The following is a 19,055-nucleotide window of genomic DNA, read 5'->3' as shown; positions in this document are numbered from 1 at the left end:
CTATTTCTCAGAATTCACTTTGATAAGAAGGCAGACTCCACATCCAAACAAGCCTTAGCATTCTGTGAGAGTGTGAGAGTAAGGTCTCCACATCCTCAGAGATGTCACACACACACACACACACACACACACACACACACACACACACACACACACAAACACACACACACACACACACGTGAGAGATCACTACCACAGCACTTGTTATTCAGAAATAGACCAGAGTAAGAGCAGCAGAGGGGAGTGAGTAGCAGTCACCCGATGAGAGGGTAGAGTCATGTGAAAGACACACTTTTACATGGCTGTCTTACTGAGAGAGTACGTGTTTGTTTAAAGGGGAAGTTCACCCTCACAGTACATACGCAATCACAATTACTCACAAATACTACTGTCACGATTACTTCTTTGAAATGAAACTGTCCACACAATTTTTCCAATATGTTATTTCAATACAATAGTACAGTACCTTGTTTATTCTTACGCACTGAAATCCAGTAAGTATGTCAATGTGTGACCTTCGTGTGCTGACTGAAAGAAATAGGTTTGCTTCCTCTCTTAAACACCAGTTATAAAATTGCTTCGGCTTACGTCTTCTGGAGACAAAATAGAGCAGAATAAACCAGAATACACGACAAAGAAAACCCTCTCGAGGCAATAGGTAATGAGTCTATGTCAATTTCACCTTTTCAGCAGCTTCAAGGTTTCTGGGGAGAAGTAGCCTATATGCTGGTATTTGGATGGAACTATCAAAAAAATTTCAGTGACAAATGTTAATTTTTTTTTTCATGTTATTTGTTCGATCTCCCCTCTACTTAATCCTTTGTCCGCACCCTACACGAGTTTGCAGTTTAGCTTTTCATGTAATAGCCGAAGCTGATACGAATTGGGATGCGGCTGCTGTGATACTTCTGCTATCAGTGGAAGCAACTCATTGATCGCTTTCGCTTTTTGTGTTTGTGACAGATGACTGCTTATTTAAACTCTCCTCTAACGACCGAGATGAAGAAATTAAGCTCTTTTCTGATTGGATCCTTTCAGGATTGATCCGCCTCCGCTCCAGCCCGCCCCCTAAGCTTCAAGGGTTGGAGTATGTGCTCAATGTCACAGCGACGGACGACAACGCCTCTGGGGGGCCGCAGTCCCTGTCTGCCACGGCTCAGGTCATTGTGGGGATAGATGATGTCAACAACAACAAACCAGTTTTTGAAAAGGTGACACAGTACTGCAATTCAGACTCTAGTGATATGTGAAGTACACTTTAGCCTCTGATCACTTTGTCAACATAAAAGCTCATAACTGTACCTTTCATAACAGTGCCTTTCATGACAGTGGCTTTTATAACCTACTACAGGGATATCATGGCCACATAAATGACAAAACATTCCAAATTGAGATTTTTCTTTACAGTGTATTTGAACGGTTTGAATGTTATGAAGGCAGAACTGTGTATGGTGTTCCTCTGGCCTCCTAAATGACCTTATGGTCATGATCAAGAGTGTGATTGATTCAACTTCAGAGCTTGTTATGTCATCTGCACAAGAATAACAAGAGTAATGCCATTGTCAGAATGACTTGAAACCATCATAAATAACTTTTTCGGAGCGTTGTACCATAACACTCATGCAGACGACCATTTGATTTACTTTCCTCTCCAAATGGATCTACTCTTTCCTTGTAATTCATTAAGAGTAGCCCTGGCACAACACTGATGCAAATATGGCTTAATCAGTCCCTTATGGTTTCTCTCTTTCCCTCTCTCCTTCTCTCTCTCTTGCACTATCCTTCTCTGTCTTTCTTTCGCGTACACATATTATTCTATTTCTCTTTCCTTCCCTCCCCTGGTCCCTCTACTATTCTTTCATTCTGTCAAGTTTAAGCTCAAGTGCTCTGTTGGCAAGGCTTTTCAAATTGACAAAATTGCTAAAGCAGATACAATAGATTACAACTGAAATGACAGAGGTGAACAGGGGAAACGGACTGTCTTCATTTCCTCCATTTCATCTCATACTATCTTTTCTTTCCCATTTGCATATTTCTCCCTCTCTCTCTGTCTCACACCTCACACTCTCTGTTCATCTGTGTCTTACATTTTCTCTCTTCATCTTTCTGTCTATCTCTCTCTTTCTGAGCACTTCATGTTTTACAATCTTCTACTCTCTAGAGAAGTGATTAGCCGCCTGACCCACTCTATTTCTAGATCATCTAAGGGCTTTTTAATTAAGTGTTTGAAATATCTGCCGAATCATCACAGGTCCACCTGATTTTTGCTAACATCTCAATTTAATATGTGAGCAGAGAAGCCCAGGAGATAGTTAGAGGAGTCTAAGGCTCCATAGGCCTTCAGGTTTAGACAGTGTTTTGCCGTATATGTTAAAGGCTCCAGCTCTCTTCAGAGCCTCTGTACGCTCAATTTGAGCTTCACACATTGGGGTATGAGGTAAATTAGTGTCAGGTTTTTGTAAAGTGAGGTCAAGTAGCTTCCCTGAGGAGAGCAGTAATATGTCATTGGTTCTACAGTGAGCAGACATCCCTGAACCCAAAACCTTTGTAGGAAATACCCCTCAGAGAAAAAGCAAGAGAGAGAGAGAGAGAGAGAGAGAGGGAGAGAGAGACAGAGACAGAGAGAGGGGGAAGAAGAAGACATTTACACTCTCACGGCATGGCATGGGGCATGGCTTGTTTGCTATTCCACATCTTTTTTTTTCTTTCTTTTTTTTTCCCACTCTTCGCACATCTTGTTCTCTCTCTCTCTCTCTATCTGTCTATTTCTCTCTGGATCTCTTTCTCTGTCTTATTCCATCTCTCTTTAGAGTTGAACCGAAGAAAATGGGGGTCGAAAAGAGAGTGAAATACTTTCATCTTCTGCTCTTTCCCTCACCCCGATCCCCTCCCCACTCTGCCTTTCTCTCCCAGGTTTTCTGTACTTCTCTGAAAAAAGAGGCTGTTCCTGTGGTTGTGTTGTGAACTTCATTGGCTCCTATGAGGAGGGCCCTTATTTAAACCCATAGTTTCTGTTTGTTCATGTAGGTGGGTGGGGTGTGTGTATTGGGAGGGGGGGTTGGGTGCATGAGTGAGTTTATTTTAAGTAGGGGGCTTATTGTTTGAAAGAAACAACTCCAGAGACTTAAGGCGAACCTCGTTGGATCGGTTCCACAAACCCAGAGACTCGTCTTTGTTCGCTAATAGGGAGGTTGAAAATCAGGACACAAGGCCTCTCGTCATTAATTAGGTGTCAGGGGGGGGTCATCAAAGTGTACGCTGCTGTTAGTATGATTAATTTTGTTTTGGGTTTTTTTTTTCACTTTTCCTCCCAAAGCAATGCCGGACTCACACATGTAATACCAACGTGAAGCAGGATAGAAGTTTCAGTCGATGGCCAGACTCGTATGCACTCACACATACACACACACACACACACACACACACACACACATACACACACACACACACAAACACACACATGCAGAACCACACAGGGATTAGGATGAGGTAGGTGTGTGGGACTTGCAGTAGAGATGAATTATCCAGGCTTACACTTCTCTCCGTGGATTTTCCAGGATAACATTGATTCAAGGCTGCTTCAATTATACAACACTGATGAACTTCAGCAGAACAGAACAGAGAGATTAATAACGCACATAGCCATTCTCTGTCTTTTTTTTTACTTTTTTTTACTCCCCCTGCTTCCCTCTCACTCACTCACTCTCTCTCTCTCTCTCTCTCTCTCTCTCTCTCTCTCTCTCTCTCTGACCTCCCTGCCAACTGTTAAGAATAGTGATTTATTTTATATGGTGTGAAATGGCAAGTAATAAAATGTAAAAGCTTTGTGCAGTTCATTTGTTTATTCATAATAGGCAATGATTTGACCTTATAATTACTAATAACATAATTCTCTCTCTCTCTCTCTCTCTGTTTGTCTGTCTGTCTCTGTCTGTCTCTATCTCAGTGTCAGGAGTACAGAGAGAGCACCTCGGTGTTAGAAAATCAGCCTGCAGGAACATTTGTGTTACAGGTTCATGCTGTGGATGCCGATGAAGGGGCCAATGGGAAAGTGACTTATGGTTTCATGCACAAAGACAGCACTGTACCTGCCTTTAACATTGACCCAGAAACAGGTACAGCAATTAGCCCGATCTATTACATCATCAATAGTCCAGAGCTGCAGGCTGACAGATATAGCCTACAGTGAGATTATGATTGGTCTGTGTCTCAGCTGTGTTAAATATAGAAGACATTTTCTAGTCCAAATTATTTGACACAGGAAGTTGAGTCAACAAACTGCAAGTTGTGTGAACTAGTGTATTTAAGTGTAATGAACTTGATACCACACGTTGACATAACTCAGTCAAAGCAAAGAGATGACTTGACTGGGTTAAGTTTAGTCAACAAATCCTTTTTTTACAGTGTAGAAAAGGGCTTTTGTCATGTTACCTTAAGTGATGAGTTAAGAGAACTATGATATTTAAGGCAACCAAGTCAATTTCTTGAAATGTTAATACAACGAGCTATATGTAGTTAAACTGAGTAAGATCTTAGTCAAGACAAATTAAAAATACACATTAATGCAACTACAAACGGACAAGTACAAATGTATTGTTTGTTGAGTTAACGTAAACTTCAGAGTTAATTCAATTCATCTCCATGCTCAAATGAGTTGAAATGATGAATAATTTCAAGTCACATTACCTGTTGCGTTAAGTCTTTAGTTGATAGAACACTCTCTGATTTAGAATATTAGTCAGATCAACGTACTATCTTTATTTGATGCAACTTGATTGCCTCACTGCGCTTACTCACTATATGATTTTCATAGAACTTAAAATCTTAAGACAACCAGGTTACTCACTTTTTTAAGTTAAAACAACAAATCATTTTTTAAAGTGTACAAGTAAAAGTGGAAAGATGAATTAAATGTGATCAAGCAGAATGTACTTATTAAAAGACACAAAATTTCTGTTTTGATTAAATATTTCGGCATATTAACTATCAAAAACTGGAGAATTATGGACAGTTTCTGTCAAGTCTTATTAAAGTTGCAGCTCACTATTATCAGCCTGAAAACAATAGATACATTTTGGAAAAAGTATTTCTTCCAGTTTCTTGAGGAGACTGGCGTCACATATCTCAGTTTATGTAAAACTGTTAATATAATTATAGATAATAAGATAATAGCCCAAATAGCATACCTCGTATATAACTTTTAATGACAATTAATGTACATTTTACCATTGGCACAATAACGGAAGGCAAAGAAGTTTAACTTAGAGTAAACATGAATCTACAGGACAGTCTAGATGTCACTTTTTCTGATCCCCAAAGATTTTCACTGTACTTGTGGTCTTATGACACAGTAATCTTTTGTTAGTGCTGGATCTGGAAGTGGTACCCACGGATTGTAATCACTGTTTGGTGGATTGCCTACTATCAATACAGCTGTTATTTTGAAAACTGTCAATTCCGTCAATTGCAAACATTGCTGGCTTAGCAACATTCAGTGCAACAATTTGACAGCTCAAAATGGCTCACGAACTGAAAAAAAAAAAAATCAATGTATTTGCAAGCTTATTCATTGCATAATACAGTTAAATCCATAATCCACTTCTAATCTGGTTATATAGCAGTGTCTCTAAAATACAGTGTAGACGTAAGAAGCTACATGCATTAAATCTTTTACTTGCTTTCTTTCTTGTTTGGTTCATGTAAAACATCATAACCGGTGTGGCACTGTTAGATTTTTTTTTAATGTCTATATAGCTCGAAAATGAAAAGCACACCTATATCGCTCGGCACACTAACTTTGGTCGAATTCAATCATGCCTGGTCAATGCTCAACATTCTTGATACTCTTCAACATCTCTGTTTCTTTCTCTCTCTCTCTGTCTCTTTCTCTCTACCACTACTAGCAGAAGGCAGCCTGCCATAAAGTGTTTTCATGAATTCTAAAAGTTCAATCTAATTCACTTTAATCATAGGCTTTCAAAAATGTGCCAGCACTCATATGGAAAAGAAAAAGACAGTATTTAAGAAATTGTTCTCAGCCTGCTGTCTTTACAGAAATGAAATACTTGTGACTGTTCACTGGGCATCAATCAAGGGTCCTTTTGTAGACGCAGAGAAAAGAGGACATGGGAATTTGGGCAGGAACGCAAAGTATGCCTGCAGTGACCTTGGTCTGAATTGAGGTGCAGTAAAGCAAAAGATTTGACATTGAATATAGGTTAGTCGCGTAAGAAAGGGGAGAGAGGAAAGCAACAGTAGTAAGTGGGGGTTCACTTCTCTCTAACTTAGCTACTGATTATCTCATTTGTCAAGAGATGATATGACATGATGTCACAGGAGGGGGCTTTTACTGTTAGTTTCCATGGCAATGCTCTATGACAGGAGCTATGTGACAGTGTTGGTTGCCATATAGATATGATGCCACAAGATTAACTGTCATTGCTGGTTACCTCAAGGATGTGATGTCACTGAGTGATTGTCAATATTGGTTACCATGGAAATAAAATGGCACAAGGGCGACTGCCTATGTTGCTTACTGTGGTTTTGTGCGGTGACAGGGGTGATTGTCACAGCGCGGAGGTTTGACCGGGAGCGACAGAGGGAGTATGCTGTAACTGTAACAGCCACTGACCAGGCTGCAGACCCCCTCATTGGCATCTGTCAGCTTAATATACTGATCCTGGATGAGAATGACAACAGTCCCAAGTTTGAGAACTTACGATATGAATGTGAGTGGAGCATTGTGACATACCTACACACATATCCACCGACACACTCACTGACATAGTCGTTCACACACACACACACACACACCCAGACGCCTGTAGAAAAGTGACACTATACAAGGCATATGTAGCACAACTCGCATTAGTGCACAAAGAGCATAAACATGGTCTCACAAACAGCTACACATAGACACACACATAGATGCTCACACAAACATACATGTGCAGACCAGGCTGGTCCCCTGCATGATTTTACTGGCTTTACAGTCTTCTGTTATTCATTATCAGTTATTTAACATACATATTCACAGCTACTCCTCACCTTCCCACAGACTTCCTCCGTGAGGACACCATGGTTGGAACCAGTTTCCTTCGTGTAGCTGCACACGATGATGACTACAGTTCCAACGCTGTTATCACCTACTCCATGTCTAAAGAGCAGCCAGAGTACCTGAGAGTGAACCCTGTTACTGGTTGGATCTATGTAAACCAACCCATCTCTCAGGTCAGCCAATCAGCAATCAAAATTCTGATCATGTGATCTGAGTTAAGACTCAAATAAAAAGAAAGAACGAAAGAAAAATTTTAAAATGTCATTTTCTGTGAAGGGTGTGATTTGCCTGTTTGTGATAAATTATGAATTTTCGAAGTAGTCAGTTTTCAGATCGTCAGGTTGATTACATTTGTTTTTTAAACTGGCATTAAAGGAGCTTCCAGTCTGCACAGATAGTGTGAGGAGAGCCAGCTAATTTCGTAGATGATTCATACATCCGTTTGCAATTGATTTAAATTCACTGAGTCATTGGTTAGTCTGTTCAAACCTAGCTGCCCTAAAGGAATGTTGATTGAGAGCCGGGCAGTGAGGAGAGAAATGAGCTGCAGTAATATGAATGTTTTTCATCAGGGTTTGATGTGAAACAGGTAAAGCAGCTACATCATTCAGCGACCGCAGTGACTTTTTATTAGGTCACAAAGGTTGCACAATTAATATTTTTTTTTAATTTAAATTCATTTTAAGGATTCTAAGAGCTTCTCTCCATTTAAAAGGCAACCACTTAACTCAATGGGACAAACCATGTCCTAACTTAAAGAATGATTAACAACTCCTAATGTTAAAAAAACCTGCAGTTGAAGCTGCACGTACCAGTGTCTGCTTGGGTATCTGTATATATATATATATATATATGTTCAATCTCACCCCTTAACCAGCTGCACACTTAAGAACACATAAACACACACACACACACATGTATATGTATATACATACATATACACATATACATATGTGTGTGTGTGTGTGTGTGTTTGCGTGTTCTTAAGTGTGAAGCTGGTTTAGGCTTTAGATTGAACCTGTGGTTTCAAAGGGTATGTTTGCTAAGTAAATGTCTGTGACACTGTTACCATGACTACAGACACTCTGTGATGACGGCAGAATGGCATTGCCCTGATTGACTTGGTGAATTAATGCGGCTATCTGTTCTCACTATGTGCAAACAGGACTATTAGCATAGCAGAGTTTAATGTACCCCCCCCCCCCCAAAAAAAACAAACAAACAAACCAAACCAAAAAAACAAAACAAAAAAAAAAACATGTTATTCATTGAAATAGAACAGTGATAGCTTTTGTTTATTTTTTAGACACTTTTACTGTCCTGTCCTGTTTTTCTTGTGAACAGCTTTTGACTGATGAAAGCAATATATTGGTTACTCAAACTGAATGCTAAAATTGATCTGAGCCTTTACTATCTCGTGCTTCTATCACTCACGGGTAAATTCAATGTCACAAAAGAACAGTGCACATTTAGAGAAAGGATATGGCCATTTTGCTACATAAGTCAATATACTGTGGTGTCTTTTCCAACCAGAGAAAGTACCAAAGCCATTAGAGGTAGAAAGAATATCCCTATAACACTGTTGCTTTGGTTACAGAGGTCCTACATCACTCGGGAAATTATTGCTACAGATGGAGGGAACAGGAGCAGCTCTGTGGAGCTAGCTGTCACCATCACCAATGTGAAGAACCAGCCGCCACAGTGGGAGAAAAGCAGCTACGAAGTGGTCATTCCGGAAAACACTGTCAGAGACACCTCCATAGTGGTGCGTAAACATCAACAACCACCAAACATAAATATTTACGACTGGCAAACAGGTCTGCTCTGACTGCACGAACTTCACTGCATATCTAACGACACTTGGCTAAGAAAATACCCCTGAAAGGAGGATCAGAAACGTGGAATGAGTTACTGTAGGGAAATCAGGTTTCTCACTATACAAAAAGGAGTTCTGAACAAGGGAGAAAACGCAGGCTTGTATGAGTCACGAGTAATGTCGGGTGCCGTATAGTACAGAGCAAACACAGACTGTAATCTCAGCTGGCATGAGAAGATCTGAGGCCATGGCAGGCAGCTCGTGTTTCAGAAGACTGCTTACTCATTCAGCTCATGTGATCATGAATAATTATTCATAATTGGCCATTTTCGGACGCGTAGGCTATGTCTCTTGAGGTGATCCTGGTCAAGTGTATTTCACATAAGGACAAAATAGCAAATCTGATCTCATTTTAAAACACTTACAATACCCAGTTGTGCAGAACTGGTTCACATTCACTTCCTCTCATCCTACCATTTATTCTGCATCTAGATGTAAATTTAAGCTCAGTGGTGGAATGATAAGTCATGAATTCCAAATGAAAATGATGGCTCTAAATGGCACTCCTAACACACCACGCCACCTCCACACTCCTTACCATCTGTGATCACATTCATGAATAAATTTGCAAGTGATTTTCATTAATAAATGAGACGTTTAGATATGTAATTGCTCAGATGAGTGCGTGGACCTGTAGACAGTTTTGCGAAGTGTGAGTTAGTACAGAGACCCTCCAGACCGCCTCATCATCTTCTCAAAACGTGAAATGACAGCCACTGGTGAATTACGCTTGACCAGAGAAACATGAGTGCTCATGCAGTGGGATATGCCTGTCACAAGATACACACGTACACACACTCACACACACACACACACACACACACACACCCTTTCTGACTTCACTAACGACAAGTCTCAAGTGTCTTACATTTTACAGAACATTACATCACAAGGGGCCATCCTCTTTCCTCTAGCTCTCTCTTTCTGCTTGTCTCTCTTTCGCTCCCTCTCTATCTATTTCTCTCTTTCTGTTTGCCCTGGGATCGCTGAGGTTCTGTGTCCTTAAAGAGAGGGCCTTTATCCAGATCCCTCCCTTCCACCCTTCCTCTCCATCACATACTCACTCATTCCTCTCTTCTATTTTTAAATAGACTTCATCATGCCGTCTGGCTAGGGAGCCAGCCAATCGCTATCCTTGGATTATTCATGCTCATTTACTATTTTTTTTTTTTTTTTTTTTTTGGGCAATGAACGCATCAGTATTTAAATTGCTGAATTTCTCCCCAGCTCTTTTATAACCTATTAAGTCCATTAAAAATGCAGATGAAAAATTCACAGACAATATTCTGGGCAAGTATAGACTCTCTCCCTCTCTCTCTCTCTCTCTCTCTCTCTCTCTCTCTCTCTCTCTCTCCCTCTCTCTCTCTCTCGTCTATCTATCCATCTATCTCTTCTATAGATTCTAGATAGATAGATAGATAGACAGATAGAGGGAGAGAGAGACACATGAAGATGAAGTTCGAAGTTATTCTTTTATAAGTTTTTTGTGTTCTTATTGATGTGCTGTATAAATGTTTTCACATTAAGGCAGGGAGTGATGAAGCTCACTTGATTTGAATTGATCTGGAATGGAAATGCTTGTTTTGTTCTACTTAAGCAAAATGATTTTAAACCCAGAGTGGAGACTGATGAGAAATTTACCAACTGTGTGGATTAAAGGCTGGGTGAAAAGAGAGGAAAACTAACAAGAGGGTCCTACACTTAAAAGGACTGTGACTTTGTATGTTAGTGTTATTATGTAATTGGATCTCCAAGTCTTAGTTTTTTAGGAGTGTTTAAAACTATCTTTGCACTTGCTGATTGCATGAGCAAGTGTCAGAGGTGCTTAGGGAAATAAAATATGGACTAGAGGATCTGGGGAGAGCAACGTGAACCTCCATGCATGCAACAGCTTCCCAGGAAAAGTGCTCTGTGGTCTGGTGACAAGAAACAGTCTAGGACTCCACATGTGCTAAAAAAAAGCCCATTGTAGTCTTTGACCTCCCTGGCCAACTTAGCGGATTGTGCGATTGATGGGAAATTGTAATGTAGGAAGTTGACGCTACTTCACTGGGGCAAAACGGCCGGAGTGTAAAGAGTGCAAGCAGAAGTACTGTTACTTCTTATAAACAGTATGGCTCTACTGTCAGACAGGAAGAACAAACAGAAAAGGATATTTGAATATATTATGTATAAAGTAACATTTGATCTATAGATTATGCTCTTATTATAAGTTGTTACTGTATAAATATTCAAAGGGAACTTCATGAATTGAACATCTATAATTTAAAGAGCAAAAGCAACTGAATTGCCTAACAACTGACAAATACAAAATGTTCATAGATCATAAAACTTAAGAATCCCTTTATAAATTCACATGCCTTCAAAAAACACTCACAATAATTAGAAATATTAATATTAATTACACACTCATATCTCTTGCCCTGTCAGACTGTTAAGGCAACCTCACCCTTGGGCGATCCCAGAGTGACCTACAACCTCGAAGATGGCATGGTACCCGAGACAAACATGCCAGTCCGGTTCTACCTGACGCCCAATCGTGAAGATGGGTCAGCATCAATTTTGGTGGCGGAGCCATTGGACTATGAGACGACGCGGAATTTCATCCTGAGAGTTCGAGCTCAGAATGTCGCCCCTGTACCACTGGCAGCTTTCACCACAGTTTATGTCAACATCACAGGTATGAGCATTCATCGTCGTGCAATATCGACATCATTTTATCACATGCTTCAGTATGCCAGCCCTCCCCCTCAAAAAAGATGTAAGATGCTTTGAAATAAGTTTGTGCTTAAGCTAGACTTCTCTGACGGGGAGAAAATGAATTTGACATGCAGTTCAAATGAAAATACCAATACTACAGCAGTTTTTATGTAGTGAGTGTTGTGCAAACACTTGTTGAACAACAAATAATTCAAAGGCCAGATAACATCTACTCAATTCAAAAAATGCAGTACAAGAAACAACAAGGTGTCAACAACAATGCAACAGCTGTGTCATTAGTACTGTATTTCATATTAAAGAGAGTCCCAGTGCTTGACCTTGGACATAATCTACCTTATTTGCAAAATGTAATTTGCAATGTTTTGTACAGGGTATTTGAAGGGATTTTTTTTCCCTTTTCTTTCTTTTCTTCTTTTTTTTTTCAGATAATCACTCATTAGAAAAGCTTTTGACTTAGTTTACTGTGAAGTGTGCTCATGTTCAAAAGTGACCAATTCTTCATATCTCTTTTACTATGTTAAGCTTCAATGCTCACCTGAATAAACCACTCCTCTGTCTTAATCCTGCTTTAAACTTTTGGATGACTTAATCGTTCATTTTAATCCTCTTGAATTTGCTCTAAAGCCTTATTATCCTTTCCCTCAAGCCAAACCTTGCTTTAACACTGCTGAGTATCCCTTATTTTACAGAATGTTGCCTTTTTCTGATCTATATCAATGTTTCCATTTCTATAATATGTCTGCCTCTTAAATTCTCTCATTTCTTCCTTGTGTATTTTACTCTGTGTTGCCTCCAGTAGCAGCGAAGTTCAGTTCATATTTGAAATGCCATAATTCTCTTGGTTTGAAGAAATAAACTTGATGAAGGACTATATTTCCTTTGACCCATTATTAGATACATATTAATAATAAGCCCCGTTTTGCCTCAGCAAAATAACTGGATCTTTAAGCAAATAACTACGAGAGTGGAATTAAAAAGGGATTACACATGGTCCATCTGGAGTGTGCAAGTGAATTGCTTGAAATATGTTTAAACATATTGATGCCTGTTATTTTACAAAACGCCATACAACCAAAGTTTGAAAATATGTTGCTTTTGGACATTTGGTGCCATTTTGCTGAAGGGACACCAGAGCCCTCGTAAATTTCTGGAAGTCTGATCTCAGATTACCACGCAGGGACAGGTTCTTCTCTCTGACCCTAACAGCCCAGCTCTTGATTATTGAAACCGTTGTATCTTTTATGAGTTTTCAGGAGAAACCTCTGAGAAATAATTTATTTTCACTCTCTCCTCACTACTTCCCTCTTCAATTAAAACATGTCCAGTGGTGAGAGAGACTGAGGAGGGGATGTTGAGAGGGACGGAATGAGAAGAGAGTGAAGCTTGTAATGGATTTGGGCATCTTCTTTAATTCATGGATTATGGCTTTCATCAAGTGAAAATTAAAACCTTGAAAATAATGATTAGAGACTGGCCATTTGACCCAATAAGTTGGATGTCCCTAAGTGTCCTCCTGACATATGTCCCTTTATTCTGGGCTGTACCAGAAAGTATAATACTCAATCATAAACCGTGGAACTTCAAGGCATACACAGTTACATGCATGCACAGTCTGTGGTACTATGAACTTCAGAAGGGTTCAAACTAGAGTTTACACTGCAACCCCCCCACCCCACAGACACATGCACAAACACACACACACACACACTTACACACACACTCCCAAAATAAGTTATACTATGAACAAAAGGCACACAACCTTAAAGTCAAACTCAAGGTGAATGCAAAACAGATACACACACACACACACATACACACACACACACACACGCACACACACACACATACACTTATCCAGCTATTGCATGAAATTATGTACTTACTTTTCAATACTTAGAAAGCAGTTCCTGTCCGTAATTCTAGTAATCTTTGATCTTCACTCAAGAAAACCACCGGCTTGAATTTAATAAGTGTGTGTGTACCTTAGTACAGTCACTGAGAGAATTGCAAGTGGAAGGTGTGCAGTTCTACACAATCAGAACAACACCTCAGCCCTCTGACATTGTTAGTAGAATCTTCATCTGAAAGAGGTCAAGCCGTCATATGGAAGATAGAATCAATAGTGAGAGGAGATGTTTTTTACTTGATGCTCCACAGTCAACAAAAGGTGTTTGAAGTCGCTCCCTGCCCCTGGTGGATGAGGTTCTCTCTAAACTCATGTCAACAAATACACAGCCAATAATGTATTACCTAGAGTCTATGAGAAACTTTAAGAATGCTCCAAATCAATCTCTCTGCTGGGGTAAAAGAAAGAAAGAAAGAAAGTTTTGTTCAAAACTTAACATAAAGTCTTTTAAAGTTAACACACAAAGCGTCTCTTCATAAAGATGTCATTAATATTTCTGGTGCGCAGTGTTAGGGGTAATAAGTTACAGTGTAACGTGTTATTGTAACTATATTACTTTCCAACCATTACAAAGTAAAGTAAAGCATTACAGTTCAAATTTCAGTAATCACATTACAGTTACTGGATTATTAAAATGTCCTTTCCTGCGTTACACATGCCTTTTCAAAAGAATGTTTTTCGTGCTGAATATTTAAATTTAACTTGTAAAATGGATAGTTCCGGTTAGTTAGCTAGCTAGCAAGGTTTGCTACATTTTAGAAAACCCAAAAATATGGTGTAGCCAACCAGGACAATAATATACAGAGCTTTAATGTTACTTTTAATCACAAAATACAGATAACGCAACTGTTGGCAGAAGATACCAAAACGTATTACCGTCTACCTCAGAAACTACTGGTAGTTAGCCACTGTATCTGATGTATCATTTTTACTTTGTAGGCTGTTCCAACCAGTATTGGCTACACTGTTTTCTAATTAAAGGCTGATAAGTCATGCCTTTAAATGTGTTCATACTTTGCACTAGGCTATTGCATTGAAAATAAAGTAATGAAAGGGCTATGATGTTCGTCCTTGTATTTTTATGTGGTAAATTGGGGAATTTGTCATTTTAGAGAGTAACTCAAAAGTAAAGTAATGAGTATTGTAATTACTTATGAATAATGAGTAAAGTATTATGATTACAATTTAAAGAGGTAATTGGTAACTTATAACTAATTACTTTTTTTTTAGTAAATACCCCAACGCTGCTGGTGCGCCTGCCTTCACCCCCCCAGCCCCCCCACCCCTTTTATAGCAGAAGCATTGGAGGTATAATTATGATATCTTGTCAGCTGTCACTAGTGTTCTGCTTGAATGCTGAATAAACCGTCGAGATGTACTTCTTTGTGAGTGTAGCTTTCTCAACTTTTTTTCTTTTTTTTTTTGCCTGCAGGTGAGATATGCTGTAGAATGTGCTAAGCCATATCTGTGGCATTGAGTAGATATTATGTGGAAAAAAATTCAATTTAAACTCATTTTTCTCTTTTTTTTTTTACAGATGTCAATGACAATGTGCCTTTTTTCACATCCTCCATTTACGAGGCTTCGGTGACCGAAGGAGCTGAGGTTGGAACATTCATTCTTCAGGTTTCAGCCAATGACTTAGACCTAGGATTGAATGGGAAGGTAGGTAATCCAAGTTTTTTTAATCTTTTATTCTCTCTCGCACTCTCTCCCTCTCTTTCTCTCTCTCTGCGCATAGGCTTTACTTATATGTGCATTCTTGTAGAGACGTGTTCTGAATGGATTTATTTGCGCTCTGTCTTTTCTAGACAGTAAAATTAAGTGTGAGAATCTAATGAAAGATTTTATTCAAACCTGTATGCATGTATGCAGTATTCACTCTTCACTGAGTAAAATTTTTTTTTTTTTCGCTGCAGTTATAAATCAGTTGTGAGGTTTTATTCTCCCTATTTGGAAACACAAAGATGATGGTCACCTGGATGATATATCTATGTTTTCTACATCCTTATTATAATGCACAACCCAATATGCATAACCATGTTTTCTTTTTGAAGTCACAAGCATACGTACCACAGCCTGGCCTCTTAATAGAATAAGTGATGGAATAGCAAGTATTGAGGCTCAGAGGATGAAACACTCTTGTCTCTGAGCTGGGAGAACGTCCTTGGTGGTTTAATTGCTTTCTCTCACAGAGGCAGTCTTTCTGAATCACAGATATGCATGCAGCCCCGCATTTAGATAATGAGTATCATTTGTGGACGTGAATGTTAATATGATTTTTTTTTTCCCCCCTCTCCCTCCGCTAGCTGTTGGAGATTTGCCTGCTTGTTTTAATAACCTGACCCCCTGCCAGATTTTTATTATGGCATTTTCATTTAATTCAGCCTCTTAGTTGTGCTCTCTGCACTAATTCAGCCAGCAGGGCAACCGATTTTATTACGTATGCCACGCTGTTCTCGAGAAGCCACTCAGCGAACGGTGCATGATAATTGCTACTGCCGACCATTGGCTTGCCACTGCCTTTTAAAATCACTTCACGGTTTTGTCGCCTACCGAATCGAGCTTTAGCACTTCTTTGGTGAATGGACCTTGACTTTTTTGCGTACCCTGCTGTTTGATTGTCGATACATCTTTTCTCGCTGCTCAGAGTGTTAAAAAAATAAATAAAGCAACGCATCACGGGAACAATGTCAAACACAGCCGCGGCTCATGGTGGAAGGGCTGTGAATGAGAATGTCTAGATGAATAAGTTTCTTCAGATAACTTTCTTTCTTGAAAGGGAAAATTCATATTGTATGTTTTTTTTTTAAGACACCCACCTTGCCTGCTAATTGTTCTCTCCTCAGGGGTCAGTCTAGATGTGACTTCTGCTATAGAAAAAAGAAAATGTTACTTTAGCTGGGAAATATCTATAAAAAAAATAAGTCAGTTATCTTAAAGTCCTTTTTATACATGTCTTTTATGCCATTTCTCTTCCATTTACTCATCCATCTTATTATTCCTGCCTGTCTTTCCCGTTCTTTCAGATCTCATACTCTTTATTGAACGACCGCAGCGGTGATCACCAGTTCTTCCGGATTGATCCGGAGCTGGGTTCCATCTACACAGAGGCAGTGTTTGACCGGGAGACCAAGGGCTCGTACCTGCTGGAAGTGAAATCTGTGGATGGCTGGGAATCAGCCCGTCCAGGCAGACACGGGCAGCCAAACTCAGGTACGTCATGACATCCCTATACTAAATTTAAGAAAACAAAACAAAAGTGCATGAAGAGGTGGATTCTTACTCATCTAAGTGTCATGGGAACTAGATGCATCTCAGGAAAGGTATACATTTAATGTATGAATAAATTGCCAGTTCTCTGTATTGGGCTTGGCCTATATCTCAGCGGTTTTAGTGTTCACAGCTAACAAGCCTGGTCTTGCCTGGTCTCTCCTGTCTCTACCAGGTCTTCGTGGGTTGAAATGAGATTGAGTCCAAATTTCATGGGAAGAAATGTATTTTTCATTCATATTTTCAGGATTATTAAAAGTGCTTCTCGTGTCAACTTTGTTCATTATGACATTTCTGACAGCATAAACAGCTTTCAAATATTTAAAGACCAGCAGAGGGAAAAGAGGGTGAGATGTGCCGTGTGTGTGTAAATGTTAGATGAGTACAGATGTGAGATGTGAAGAAATAGGCTTCAGAGGGAATGAGACAGAAATGATACCATAGCTCCAAAGATTAGCATAGAGAATGAATGTGTATGATGACTGATTCTCCTCCCCTCATCTCTCCATCCATGTGTTACATTACAGCTGTCATGCTAAGATAACACAGGCGAACACACACACAAGTTAGAAGAGAATGCTCGGGCCTAGAAACACACACACACACACACACATGCACGCACGTGCACACACACACACAAACATAGGGGCACTAACCAGAGAACTGTGGATGTTTTTCTAATGCAGACACACCAGTAAAGACTCAAAACCACAGACAAAAACATGTTGTTGAATGTCCATGTTATGAAGATGTCAAGTCGCTCACTTTGTCACTTCAAGAAGAGACAAGTGCAGAATTTAACAGAAAAAGTGTGTGTTGTGTTGTGTGTGTGTGTGTGTGTGTGTGTGTGTGTGTTGATGTGTGTGTTTGTTTGCATGAAAGCGGTAAACATGACCATGTCTTCACCGCAAAGCTTCAAACAAAACACTAACCTGTCACTGAATGACAGCTGTGCTTTTATTTCTTTATTTCTGCAAGACCACACAGGAGAAATAGACAGAGACAGAGAGAGAGAGAGAGAGAGAGAGAGAGAGAGAGAGAGAGAGAGAGAGAGAGAGAGAGAGAGAGATCTGTACAACCAAAGCTTCACATTAGAAGGAGGGAGAAGGCAGAGACACAGAGAGATACTGACTGGGATTCAGAACTCCCATGTTATGTCCCAAATATCAGCAGATTATAGCTGCTTGCCCTCTATCTCTCTATTACAAAAGTGAAGGGAAATGAGAAGTTTGTATTTACTGGTACTGTCTGTTGACTGCTGACTTCAGGGTCTCTCTCTCTCTCTCTCTCTCTCTCTCTCTCTCTCTCTCGCTCTGTCTCTCTCCAAGCTTTAATAATTCATCGTTTCCTTAAGACCATATTGCAAATGACGTTTGGTTTGATATTCACGTCAAAGGTAGCAGGTTATATAGAGTCTGGCCTCACGTAAGCACTGGCTGTAGCTCTTCCTCCAGGGTCTCTCCCCCTTCACAGCTGTCGACTGATGATTCAGAAGCCCTGACATAGGGAGAAGGGAATGATAGAAAGATTAGAAAAGAGAAAGGAAATGAAGGAGGCAAACAGAACAGGGGGAATTGAAAACGAGAGATAAAAATGAGAGAAAGAGAGTGAGATGGAGGGCTTATGATTGGCAAATAGATTAAAACATGTTTGAGAAAGAAGTGAAGAGCGAGAGAGTATGAGAGAGGGACAGAGTCAGAGAGAGAGAGAGAGAGAGAGAGAGAGGGATGAGGGGCCTTCAGGTTGACAGAATAAGAACATGCTCTGTTGTTGTTTAATCTTTGACTCCTTTGCTCTCCTCCTCAGACACGGCATATGTGCGTGTTTTCATCAGCGACGTGAACGATAACAAGCCCGTGTTCACACAGTCGCTCTATGAAGTCGACGTGGATGAAGATGCAGACGTGGGCCTCACCATCCTCACTGTCAGTGCTAATGATGAAGATGAAGGTAGGCTGAGATGAAGAACGGGCTGCAGCTATGTCTGGCTGATGACATGTGACACTGAGATGATATGAGATGAGGCCAATTGATGTCTATGGTCTAAGGACCCTGAGAGGCGAAGGGAATCCAGCTTAATGTTATTATTATTATTATTATTATTATTGTTATTATTATTATTAGTAGTAGTAGTAGTAGTAGTAGTATTATCACTATAGTCATAGCTTTTAGACTAAAATAACTAAAATGACTGAAATGAACTCTTTACTGTTTCTTCAAAC

General features: G+C 39.7%; 1 protein-coding gene across 1 annotated transcript in view; it reads left to right on the top strand.

Annotated features, from left to right (window-relative positions):
* The window catches only part of LOC115804505 (neural-cadherin), a 158,379-nt gene that overhangs the window by 74,468 nt on the left and 64,856 nt on the right, over positions 1-19,055 (top strand). Inside the window, exons 8-16 of the mRNA XM_030764986.1 lie at positions 1,039-1,211; positions 3,947-4,115; positions 6,558-6,728; positions 7,058-7,230; positions 8,655-8,822; positions 11,364-11,613; positions 15,098-15,225; positions 16,590-16,776; positions 18,640-18,783. Of these exons, the coding sequence (XP_030620846.1) occupies positions 1,039-1,211; positions 3,947-4,115; positions 6,558-6,728; positions 7,058-7,230; positions 8,655-8,822; positions 11,364-11,613; positions 15,098-15,225; positions 16,590-16,776; positions 18,640-18,783 (1,563 nt within the window). The remainder of the gene's footprint in view (positions 1-1,038; positions 1,212-3,946; positions 4,116-6,557; positions 6,729-7,057; positions 7,231-8,654; positions 8,823-11,363; positions 11,614-15,097; positions 15,226-16,589; positions 16,777-18,639; positions 18,784-19,055) is intronic.

The sequence above is a fragment of the Chanos chanos genome, chromosome 2, assembly GCF_902362185.1.
Source record: "Chanos chanos chromosome 2, fChaCha1.1, whole genome shotgun sequence".
NCBI classification, from domain to species: Eukaryota; Metazoa; Chordata; class Actinopteri; order Gonorynchiformes; family Chanidae; genus Chanos; species Chanos chanos.
Note: the sequence above shows the minus strand (reverse complement) of the source record. Positions and strands in the feature narration are given on the sequence as shown.